This window comes from Oncorhynchus nerka, linkage group LG21 (assembly GCF_034236695.1).
Source record: "Oncorhynchus nerka isolate Pitt River linkage group LG21, Oner_Uvic_2.0, whole genome shotgun sequence".
Lineage (NCBI taxonomy): Eukaryota > Metazoa > Chordata > Actinopteri > Salmoniformes > Salmonidae > Oncorhynchus > Oncorhynchus nerka.
In genome coordinates, this window is record NC_088416.1 from 12,166,635 (window position 1) to 12,179,508 (window position 12,874).

The window sequence follows — 12,874 nt, forward strand, 5'->3', positions numbered from 1 at the left end:
TGGAATGCTTATGTAAATGTATATTTCGTTTTTTTATTTTATACATTTGCTGAAATTTGCTTTGTCATCATGGGCTATTGTGTGTAGATTGATGGAATTATATATATATATTTAGAATAAGGTTGTAACGTAACAATATGTGGACAAGTCAAGAGGTCTGAATGCACTGTATTTATCTAAAGATCCAACCTATTTTTCAAAGCCTGAGCCAGTTATTGACAGATAAGACTTGTACGAAGTGTACACTGTGAGAAAACCCTAGGTTTACTGTATTGTATGAACCCCAGGTGAGTGAGTAGGAGGAGAGTGAAGTTTATACTGATCTTGGTTCAGTTTATCATTTTCCCTGGTCACGATGAAGGTTAGGGTTGGGGGAAGAGAAACTGATCCTAGGGAACTTCACCCCGGAGTGCTGGAATATGCGTAAAAATTGGGATCAAGCTGATTGGTAGTGTAGGTTTATGAGCAGAATAAATGTTCCTACTTTATTAACTCTGTGCTTATATACATAGGCTTTGAGCTAATGAGTGTTACTGCAAACAGAAGCCTTGAAGTCAATAATAATCCACAGAATTGAACCAAGCTTATGTAAGAGGCTGGTCCCCAGCTTTCAAAATGTCAATATTTATACAGGCTAGTCTGATTAGCATGTGCTTTGACTTTCGCTTTTATTGACACACACACACAAACACGCGCCTAGACGCATACACATTAATGCAAGAGCGCACACACAGAGGCACATGCGTGCACATACACACACTCCAGATCAATTGAATGCGAAATGAACTCTGCTGTTGTATTGCTGTAGAGAGCTAGCATGCAGAATGAGGTTGGGATTGAAGAGACTGTTATATTGCTCAGTTGGACCCTGTGTGGGAGGACACCATAATGTTCTAATTATATTTCTAGGATGGACACTCATCTCAAAATAGGCATGGATTTGTGTGCATTAGATAACATTAAAGTTTGTATGGTAACTTTCATACTAAAATATTGCAGCTCTAACAAGCAGGAAATTAAATGGATATGCAGTGACTATCTACTGTGGACAAGCACAAGGGGCACTTTGCGTACATACAGTTGAAGTCGGAATTTACATACACATAGGTTGGAGTCATTAACTCGTTTTTCAACCACTCCACAAATTTCTTGTTAACAAACTAGTTTTGGCAAGTCTGTTAGGACATCTACTTTGTGCATGACACAAGTAATTTTTCCAACAATTGTTTACAGACGGATTATTTCACTTATAATTCACTGTATCACAATTGCAGTGGGTCAGAAGTTTGCATACGCTAGGTTGACTGTGCCTTCAAACAACTTGAAAATTCCCAAAAATGATGGCTTTAGAAGCTTCTGATAGGCTAATTGACGTCAATTGGAGGTGTACCTGTGGATGTATTTCAAGGCCTACCTTCAAACTCAGTGCCTCTTTGCTTGACATCATGGGAAAATCAGAAGAAATCAGCCAAGAAATTGTAGTTCTCCACAAGTCTGGTTCATCCTTGGGAGCAATTTCCAAATGCTTGAAGGTACCACATTCATCTGTACAAACAATAGTACGCAAGTATAAACACCATGGGACCACGCAGCCGTCATACCTCTCAGGAAGGAGACACGTTCTGTCTCCTAGAGATGAACGTACTTTGGTGCGAAAAGTGCAAATCAATCCCAGAACGACAGCAAAGGACCTTGTGAAGATGCTGGAGGAAACAGGTACAAATGTATCTATATCCACAGTAAAACAAGTCCTATATCGACATAACCTGAAAGACCGCTCAGCAAGGAAAAAGCCACTGCTCCAAAACCGCCATAAAAAAGCCAGACTACAGTTTGCAAATGCACATGGGGACAAAGATTGTACTTTTTGGAGAAATGTCCTCTGGTCTGATGAAACAAAAATAGCTGTTTGGCTATAATGACCATTGTTATGTTTGGAGGAAAAGGGGGAGGCTTGCAAGCTGAAGAACACCATCCCAACCGTGAAGCACGGGGGTGGCAGCATCATGTTGTGGGGGTGCTTTGCTGCAGGAGGGACTGGTGCACTTCACAACATAGATGGCATCATAAGGCAGGAAAATAATGTGGATATATTGAAGCAACATTTCAAGACATCAGTCAGGAAGTTAAAGCTTGGTCGCATATGGGTCTTCCAAATGGACAATGACCCCAAGCATACTTCCAAAGTTGTGGCAAAATGACTTGAGGACAACAAAGTCAAGGTATTGGAGTGGCCAGAACTGAAAAAGCGTGCACAAGCAAGGAGGCCTAGAAACCTGTCTCCGTTACACCAGCTCTGTTTGGAGGAATGGGCCAAAATTCACCCACTGTTTTGTGGGAAGCTTGTGGAAGGCTACCTTAATTGTTTGACCCAAGGTAAACATTTTAAAGGCAATACTACCAAATACTAATTGAGTGTATGTAAACTTCTGACCCACTGGGAATGTGATGAAAGAAATAAAAGCTTAAATAAATAATTATCTCTACTATTATTCTGACATTTTACATTTTTAAAATGTGGTGATCCTAACTTACCTAAGATGGGGGATGTTTACTAAGATTAAATGTCAGGAATTGTGAAAAACTGGGTTTAAATGTATTTGGCTAAGGTGAATGTAAACTTCCGACTTCAACTGTATTTAGAGGCTTGGTAAAGAGCATAGCACCACTGAACTTGCATAACAAACAGGAACCAACCTTAAGTCAGCTGTGACTACGTAAGTGTCTTTTTGTCAATTTAAATAAATAAGACAAAACTAGTGACTCCTAGCTTGCTATACCTTCTGAAACATTATTGTACAGGACTAAGGCTTGAATCCTAATACTAATAATAATATTTTTCAGATCTTCTATATTGCTTGCTTGAAAAAGCTAAACAAAAACAATCAAATAACAGCTATATGACAGAGTAGGTCTGGACTGTGATTTTGAGGCTTTCAAGCATCCAACAGATGGAGCGACAATCAAGAGGGAACCACATGGCTTGAGCAGAGGGAGGAGTTTGTCATATGGGGGACATCTGTCTGCAAATCTCCAACTGACATCAATACTCTTTGCCATTTTACTCAGGTGACCAGTAGTCAGGATGCGCTGCGGAAGACGTGGAACCCCAAGTTCACGCTGCGGAGCCACTTTGACTCCATCCGGGGCCTGGCCTTCCACCCCGTGGAGCCCGTCCTGGTCACTGCCTCCGAGGACCACACCCTCAAACTGTGGAACCTCCAGAAGACCGCCCCCGCCAAGAAGTAAGAGTTCACATAGGCCTACCCTGCTGTCAGTCAAACACCTGGATCATATTTACTAGACCACAAACAGTTCAAATGTTTGCCTTCATTTAACCAGGTAAGTAATTGAGAACACATTCTCTTTTACAATAACGACCTGACCAAGATGAGAGCGATACATAGTAATAAAGAAACTCTCGGTGTGCACTAATGAATATGACCCAGTCAAAGACCGTTATGCTTTTAAGCAGGTACTTAAGTAGTGAAAGTGGATAACTTGGTCACTTTCAATGGGGTAAGAGTCATGTGGAATTGTTAAGAGCACTATAGTAAAAAGGCAATCGATAGCTAATTTATGCCTTTTTCTTATACATTTCTGATGGCTGTTATGGGACATTTGGTTTTAGTTTGTGTATGCTCGTTGGATATGTACATCAAAGATAGTTATGTCCCCTGTCTGTCTTCCTAGGTGTGCTGCCCTAGATGTGGAACCCATCTATACTTTCAGGGCCCATCGGTGAGTAATCTTCCTTATCCACTATAACCCAACCTTTTTAATAACTGGACAGCTGGACTGATACTCTTGTATACATGAATAATTTGTTCTATCAAATGTATTCCATACAAACCATCAAATGTACATATTCACATACTTTGTATCTTTGCATAAGTAAAACACTACTAAAGTGCAATGACAAAAAATACAAGTGTTGAATTTTGTAGTAACAGGTATTGCCACTTTCTTCTGTAGGAGTGCGGTGTTGTGTTTTGTCTTCCCAAAACAAGTTGAAGTTAATAATGAGATGAGTTTTCCTGTCTTCTGTAGGGGTGCGGTGTTGTGTGTGACCATGAGCTCCACAGGAGAGCAGTGCTTCAGTGGGGGGGTGGATGGAACCATTCAGAGCTGGAACACCCCTAACCCCAATATTGACCCCTATGACTCATATGGTATTCCCCCAGTTGCCTTAGCTACACCCCTGATTATTAGTACATCTCTCTTTCTCTTTTTTCATATTCTCTTCATCTCTTCATTTCTTCACTGTTCTCATCACTTTACTCTTCCTCTCTCCACCTCTATTTTCCCTTTCACTACGTCGCTCTTCTAACTCTCTATCTGACATTCCTTTCATCCTCCTCTTTCACTGTTTTTTTTCCTGTCTCCACATGATCTTTCGTTCTCTACCATTCCCTCTCTCCTTTTCCCCTCCCTCCTTTTAACTCTCCCCACCTCTTAATTCTCCACCTCTTCCTCTTCATAACTCTCCTTCCTTCTCTCTCTTAACTCTCCCTCTCTCTTTCCTGCAATAGAGCCCTCGGTGCTGCGGGGCGCGCTGCTGGGTCACACTGACTCAGTGTGGGGAGTGGTCTACAGCTCGGCCCACCAGCGCCTGCTCTCCTGCTCCGGGGATGGCACTGTGCGCCTGTGGAACGCTGCCAACACCTCCCCCGCACTCGCCATCTTCAACGAGAAAGGAGGTGAGGTGCTGAACGCAGATCAGATCGACGACATGATCCCCCAATAGACTTACATTGGCTGTCCCACACAAACACTGCACTAAGATTCGTTCATAAAACAGATGCATCACACATATTTGACTTAATGTTCCACCATGTCTGCTCTAGGATCAGCTTACAAAACACCAAATTCACCCTCTTACACGGACTGTCCCACATAGCCACTGCTCTAGGATCAGCTCATAAAATATATTTGTAATTTCACGCTATACAATGACCTACAATCTGCCCCATAGAGTTACTCCAGGGTTTCCCAAACTAGGGGTCGCGACACCATGATGAAGATGGCACCGGAGGGGATGGCTGCCGTTTTATGGGCTCTTAACCAGCCGTGCTATTTTAAAAAATATATATTTCACATTGTTGGTAACTTATTTTGTACCCAATGTTGCTGCTACTGACTGGAAAGAGCTTCTGGACATCAGAACAGTGATTACTCACCTTGAACTGGGCAAATCATTTTTCTTGAGTCGGACGAGAGGGATTTACTCCAGACACCCGACAAGGCCCTCATCCCTGTCATTCACAGGAGAAAGAGACGGAGATATCGCAGAAGGAGATCGGGGTGCCTTGTAAGGATCCGGCGACGAGTAGCTAATCTGCCTTTGCCATTGGTACTATTGGCCAGATAATAAAGAGGATGAACTACAAGCACGTATATCCTACCAACGGGACATTAAAAACTGTAATATCTTATGTTTCATCGAGTCGTGGCTGAACGACGAAATGAATAACATATAGCTGGCGGGTTATACAGTGTATCGGCAGGATAGAACAGCAGCCTCTGGTAAGACAAGGGGTGGCGGTCTATGTATATTTGTAAACAACAGTGGATGCATTATATCGCAAGGTTTTGCGAGCCTGAGGTAGAGTATCTCATGATAAGCCGTAGACCACACTATCTACCAAGAGAGTTTACATCTATATTCTTCGTAGCTGTCTATTTACCACCACAAATCGATGCTGGCACTAAGACTGCACTCATTGAGCTGCATACGGCCATAAGCAAACAGGAAAATGCTCATTCAGAGGCGGCACTCCTAGTGGCCGGGGACTTTAATGCAGGGAAACTTAAATCCATTTTACCTCATTTCTATCAGCATGTTAAATGTGCAACCAGAGGGGGGAAAACTCTAGACCACCTTTACTCCACACTAAGAGATTCGTACAAAGCTCTCCCTCGCCCTCCAATTGACACATCTGACCATAATTCTATCCTTCTGATTCATGCTTACAAGCAAAAACTAAAGCAGGAAGCACCAGTGACCCGGTCCGTAAGAAAGTGGTCAGATGAAGCAAGATGCTAAGCTACAGGACTGTTTTGCTAGCACAGACTGGAATATGTTCCGGGATTCTTCCGATGGCATTGAGGAGTACACCACATCAGTCACTGGCTTCATCAATCAGTGCATAGATGTCGTCGTCCCCACAGTGACATATTACAGACTACAAACGGAAGCACAGCCGCGAACTGCCCAATGACACAAGCCTACCAGACAAGCTAAATTACTTCTACTCTTGCTTCGAGGAAAGTAACATTGAAACATGCATGAGAGCATCAGCTGTTCTGGACGACTGTGTGATCACGCACACCGTAGCCGATGTAAGACCTTTAAACAGGTCAGCATTCACAAGGCCGCAGGTCCAGACGGATTTCCAGGACTCCGAGCATGCGCTGACCAACTGGCAAGTGTCTTCACTAACATTTTCAACCTCTCCCTGACTGAGTCTGTAAAACCAACATGTTTCAAGCAGACCACCATAGTCCCTGTGCCCAAGAACACTAAGGTAACCTGCCTAAATGACTACCGACCTGTAGCACTCAAGTCTGTAGCCATGAAGTGCTTTGAAAGACTGCTCACATCAACCCCATTATCCCTAGACTCTCCAATTTGCATACCGCCCCAACAGATCCACAGATGATGCAATTTCTATTGCCCTCCACTGCCCTTTCACACCTGGACAAAAGGAACATCTATGTGAGAATGCTATTCATTGACTACAGCTCACCGTTCAACACCATAATGCACTTACAGTTCATCACTAAGCTAAGGACCCTGGGACTATACACCCCCCTCTGCAACTAGATCCTGGACTTCCTGACGGGTCGCCCCCAGGTGGTAAGGGTAGGTAACAACACATCCTCCACGCTGATCCTCAGCACCCCAGTGGTGCGTCTCAGGCCCCTCCTGTACTCCCTGTTCAGTCATGACTGCATGGCCAGGCACGACTCCAACACCATCATTTGCCGAAGACACAACAGTGGTAGGCCTAAATCACCGACAACGATGAGACAGCCTATAGGGAGGTCAGAGACCTTTCTACGCAGAAGATCATACAACATTATTGCTTGATGGTCTTCTGAACTTCCCAATACCTTTCTGATGCATTTCAGTTACGTCAAACCATACTGTCTTCATATTGAAATACTGTCAAAAATACTGTGACTGATTTGTAATTACACTGTCATAGTCCCAATTTTTTAAAGTAAGCATTGGCCATTGATTGCATAACTTTTTTTACATGGTGGGGGTCGCAAAACATTTTTGATATCAATATGGGGTCGTGGGTCAATAAAGTTTGGGAACCTCTGAGTCAATTCAGAACACTACCTGCCCCAAAAAGAGGTCTGACCTAGGACAAACCAGGTCCCCACAGCCAAACCCTAACCTCTCCACCTCTACCTTTATCGGATTCAGAGGTAAAACTGATCAAGAATTAGAGTTACTCAATGCAAAAGAAGGTCTGACCTAGGACTGTGGTCACCACAAGCAAATCCTGCCCCCTACAGCAGAACCACTGCTCTAGGATTAGCTCATAACCTTTTCCACTCTGTCTGTTTCAGAACTGGGCGTCCCCACGTCAGTGGACCTGGTGTGCAGTGAGTCGGCCCACATGGTGACGTCGTTCAGCACGGGGGAGATCGGACTCTTCAACATGGAGACGCGGCAGCTGATCCTCAAGCTGGACCAGACTGGAGAGCCCGGTAAATTCCGCTGCCATTTCTACACAGTGACTATATGGATTTGTAACTCGAAATAGAGTATTTAAGTGCAATATGCGCTCACTACCTATTTTCTTGCATTCTCCCTGTCAACTCCCTTTACCCCTCTTGTCACAACATAAATGTTTTATGTTTATGCATTAAAAGTCGTACTCTTATTTTGCTGGTATACTCGCTTCAGAAAGTTTCCTTAGCATATTTCTTTGTTTTATTAGCAACAGGGCAGAGCAGCTGGTATATCAGCACAGTCTGCAATATAACCCTAGTACCCACCAATTATATTATAGCTCTGTGGATGTTCAACTCCCTACTTTTGAATCATTTTGTCTTGAGTTATAACTCCCATTTATCCTGTTGTTCTGACAAATGACTACATGTAAATGAGAAAGGCTAATCGGCAATGTTCAGTTGAATTTCCTGTCTTTTCACATCCACCCCGAACACACAGAAGCCCCGTGCAAGATCAACAAGGTGCTGAGTCACCCCACTCTGCCCATCACCATCACGGCCCAGGAGGACCGACACATCCAGTTCTTCGACAACAACACAGGTGAGATAGACAGCGGCCAGTTTGAACCAACATTCCAGCTAGAATGAAAATGAAATGTACACATAGTAAGACAAACACATTTTGTCACAGTATAAAGTGTACTTATAACAGTTGGTATAAATACAACATTGAGGACATTGATTTTGTACTCATTCTGGGTTCCTATTACAGGGAAATGTATTCACTCCATGGTAGCCCACCTGGACGCAGTCACCAGTTTAGCTGTGGATCCCAATGGCTTGTACCTGATGTCTGGCAGTAAGTATTTATCTGGAAACAGAGAAGTACTAGTGTTTTGTTGGTTAGCGTTTCATGTAATTACAGCAATATTGTTCCTTGCATAACTGGAGATACAAACTGACAGTGTGGCAAATATAATATCTGAGTACAGAAACGGAAGCCCCCTTGGATCTTTCTTGTGGAAACTTTCACTAAAAGGCAGTTGTATAATTGTAACATCTCTATCTTTCTCTCTGTCTCCCTCTCACTCTACCTCCCTATTTCTTTATATTTTTATTCTCGCCATCTTCCACCATGGTAGGCCACGACTGCTCCATCCGCCTGTGGAACATGGAGAGCAAGACATGCATCCAGGAGTTCACAGCGCACCGCAAGAAGTCGGACGAGGCCATCCACGACGTGGCGTTCCACCCCACCAAGTGCTACATCGGCAGCGCCGGGGCCGACGCGCTTGCCAAGGTCTTCGTATGACTGCAAATCCCAATGGCTAACAGCTGCGTCCGGCTCGAAGGACCATAAAAAAGGGGATTAGGTGTGGTGTAACTGAAGGGAGAGATGGAAGTTGGAGCCCAACTCAAAGGCAGTGTGGAAGGAAATGTAGTGAGGTGAATGGGTAACTAGCCACTGGTGTCTGAGTCTCAACCAGTGGCAGTCTAGACTGAAGGTTAGACACCTGATGGTTTGAAGGCTGAAAGGGTTGAACGTTTTGAGAGAAGGCGGCTACTATCCTTCCACCGTATACTTCCTGTCCTACACACACACTCCCCAGCTAACCCGGGCGGGCCTGGGTGCTACAGCCAAACCAGGAGGAGACCAGTGGTCAAAGACCAAGTGGATATCCAGGAAATTCTCAAGACCTGTACTCTCATTTAGAAACATTGCATATGTTTCCTAACTAACAGAAACACAAGACTCATATTCTGCACCCCAACCCCACCCCTAAAGACTGCCTGTGTCTTCAATGTCGTCATTTTCAAAGATTTCATGAAAATGTGCCTTTTTCGTCAATCTGGCAAACAACGTTATTTTACAGTTTGTGTGCAACGTAGGAGATTTTACAGTTTGTGTGCAGTGTAGGAGTGGGCAGGGCGTTCAACAACAAGTTATAATTTATTGTCCAACAGCACTGGACATTGTCTATTCCATTTGATCCATAAAACTAAGTTTGAAAATAATTATTTTCATCGGATGTACAGAGCATATGTATGGCTAGTGGTCAATGTCACAGTACTGTTTCAATTATTGAACGAGGCAGTTGGGATCCACAATGCCCTCCAATCCACTGAAATATACAGTAGTGTGCAGAACTGGAGTCCCCCTAAAAAATAAAAATTGAAAAGAAGTTTAAAGTAACCTGAAAGTCAGTTTGAAGTTGAAGTAAAGGCCATGAGCCTGCATTTCCTTGATGTGTGATGTATTATAGCCTTTTGTATATGTCCATGTGGTTTTGTATGTAATCACAACAAATTGGAAATTACTCCATTATTTCATCCCTTAAACATGTACAAATGTAGCTTTTTAAGTAGTGCCTATTGTCCACATACTTGTTTTGCATTATCTTGAAAAGCCAACCCCATGAAAATAATTGAATTGTTTAATGAAACTTTGCTAACAAAGTTCCTACATATTAGCCCATATGAATCTGTCACCTAAGTGAGAAGCCATCCTTGTATTCCAGCTTGCTTTGCTTCACTGTTGAATCAGTGTCCAGAACTAAATGGCCTGTACACAGCCAAAACACTGACTTAGCCAGGCCACCACCTTTCTTAAACTTTATTTAGTTTCCAATTAAATTGTAAATGCTTTTATGCTTCAGTTCTCCTAGGTACAAGGAGTGCCTATTTGGTGTTTGGATGTTCCATTCTTTACGTAAATAGGACAGCAACATTGTAATATACTGTAGCAATATAAGTAGAAGCGTTAACTCTTAACAAGAACTGTCCTGTGACAATTTGCTAGCAGTAGATCAATTTCTCAAACTTTGTTTCACAATTTAACAGAATTGATTGATCAATGTTGTGGTTTGACCTAATTTGAATACATGCTGCTTTATCATGCATTTATAGTTGAACCAGACAAACTGCACTGAAAATGGTTTGCAGTGAAACAATTATTCATTTGATTGTTTTTTTTATTTGAGCTGTGTATTTAGGCCTCTGTGTCATTTAAGCCAAAATAATCAACCAAGTATTGTCTTACAATGACAAGATGCTTCACAGAGAGCCTGCAGATGTGAAGTTTCCTGCAACTGCTAAATTGGCTCTTTCAGCTTATAATGCTAAGTTAGCTCTTTTGCTAATGCTAAGTTAATGCTAATGCCAAGTTAGCTATGACTGCTAAGGTAGATTCTGCATAGATATCCTGCTTGCCACTGTGCTGAGCCCCCTTGGCTCCCATTTTGACTGCAGAACTGAGGTCTCTTAGTACTCAACTGTGTTTAGGCGATATGACCAGCACTGGTCAGAAAGCAGGGTAAATGCTTTATGTAATAACTGTTTGAAAATAGAATTTTGTCTAATTATTTTGAGCAATTACTAGTTTTTTTTATTTACTATACATGGTTGGTGAAAAAGGTAAATCCTTGTTAAATACAGGTAGATATTTTTTTAAAGAATATTTTCTGTTTTACTTGAACATTTAAGAGTTATTCCTTGGGGGATTTGTGTACTTTGTTTTTTTGTAGTTCAATGGTTGGAGATTTGCCGGTCTTATCAAAAGTTATGCCTTTGGTTGTGAGCACTACAAAACAAGACAGATTTTGTCATTTATTCTCCAAGTTGTCTCATCTGCAGTTGAACAGTGAGAGATTAGGATTTCGCTATCTACCAAATGCTTTGGTCTAAAATAAGGACTGTTGAATGACGAGGATGGATCAAAATCTGTGGGGAATTTGGTGTGCTTGCGTTGTACAAAGATCTTTTTTTATTTACTTTGGTGTCAGGTAATTTTAGACAATGTAAGCGAGAGAACAAAAACGTGTACAGTTTTAAAGTATAAAAAAAATATTTATTAACACAGTATATTGAGTGGCTAAACATGGTGATGTGAAATGGAGTCAGTATGTATGGTGCCCTTGTCGTGGTAAACGTACAGTAGTCTCATCACAACACTGAGTAGTTGAACAAAAGAGGAATTGGTATAGGGCCCCCTGCTGCTCACAATGTGGAAGAACCATATTTCAGCAGGTTGGCTCTCATTTCATGTCTTTTAATGGGTATGTCCATGACAGAATAATGAGGGCTGACCATAGGCTAGTGTTTTGTTTGTGTGTTTTTGGTCGTAGAGAACAACTTTAAAGACTAGTCTTCTCCAAATCAGTTTGATTGAGCTGTCGTTTGAGACTGTTAGTGTGTCTATCATGACTGCATACTGTCGTCAATTGGAATAATAATAATAACCAAGCAAACAATGGTCCTCCAGAACCAGGAGTCGGACAAGAACTAGGATTTGAACAAATAATTATTGTACTGTGATAGGCAGTGTTAAAGCAGAATGCTCTAGTCTAAATAGTGACTCATATATGCGTCAAATTCACTTGTCCATTCTGAGCAGCAGGGGGTGTTGCTTGCGAGCAATACAAAGTGAATGAGAAGAGATCACACAAAACCAAGAACCTATTAATAACCAATGGGAAAATAAACAAGTCCTGGGCGAAACCAAGTTTGCCATTTGTAAATCAAAAGTAATTCCCCTTTTAACCTCCAGTTGTATAGAGAATTCTTTTAAGATGTGAATTTGATAAATATGCTAATTGGACTGTACATACAGTACATATAATTATTGTCATTATAGTTTATTCTTTTTTCATGATGTATTGTATTTTTTTCTCAGATGGGAGATTGACAGATTTATCAATAACAACAATAAAGGAATATGTTGTATATCATACTGGTAATGTAGTATTTGTTTCCCACCTTTTAGAATAATGCATTTCATTGGTTCAATATTATCACACATTTTCCATTCAAGTGTATACCTACCTACAGGAAAATATATTTGTATTTGATTAATATTTTAAGTACCCCATATTACATATTGATTGTAATCCAATTGCAATGTTTATACCTTGCAAAAGTCCTAACAATATTTTTTTAAACATACAGTATTCTATAAATAAATCTATGATGTATATTTTTTAAATACATAAACTGGTATGTGCATAAGTATCATTTGCTGACAATGTAGTACTTTAAAAAAAAATGTTACCTTTTATTTAACTAGGCAAGTCAGTTAAGAACAAATTCTTATTTTCAATTACGGCTTAGGAACAGTGGGTTAACTGCCTGTTCAGGGGCAGAACGACAGATTTGTACCTTGTCAGCTCGGGGATTTGAACTTGCA

At 41.5% G+C, this 12,874-nt stretch overlaps 1 protein-coding gene across 1 annotated transcript in view; it reads left to right on the forward strand.

The window, feature by feature from the left end:
- The window catches only part of LOC115103923 (striatin-like), a 93,133-nt gene extending 80,714 nt beyond the window's left edge, over positions 1–12,419 (forward strand). The window contains exons 10-17 of the mRNA XM_029624986.2: positions 3,070–3,245; positions 3,694–3,741; positions 4,051–4,172; positions 4,533–4,700; positions 7,585–7,725; positions 8,192–8,293; positions 8,465–8,551; positions 8,835–12,419. Of these exons, the coding sequence (XP_029480846.1) occupies positions 3,070–3,245; positions 3,694–3,741; positions 4,051–4,172; positions 4,533–4,700; positions 7,585–7,725; positions 8,192–8,293; positions 8,465–8,551; positions 8,835–9,004 (1,014 nt within the window). The 3' untranslated portion in view covers positions 9,005–12,419. The remainder of the gene's footprint in view (positions 1–3,069; positions 3,246–3,693; positions 3,742–4,050; positions 4,173–4,532; positions 4,701–7,584; positions 7,726–8,191; positions 8,294–8,464; positions 8,552–8,834) is intronic.
- The last annotated feature ends 455 nt before the right edge of the window (positions 12,420–12,874 follow it).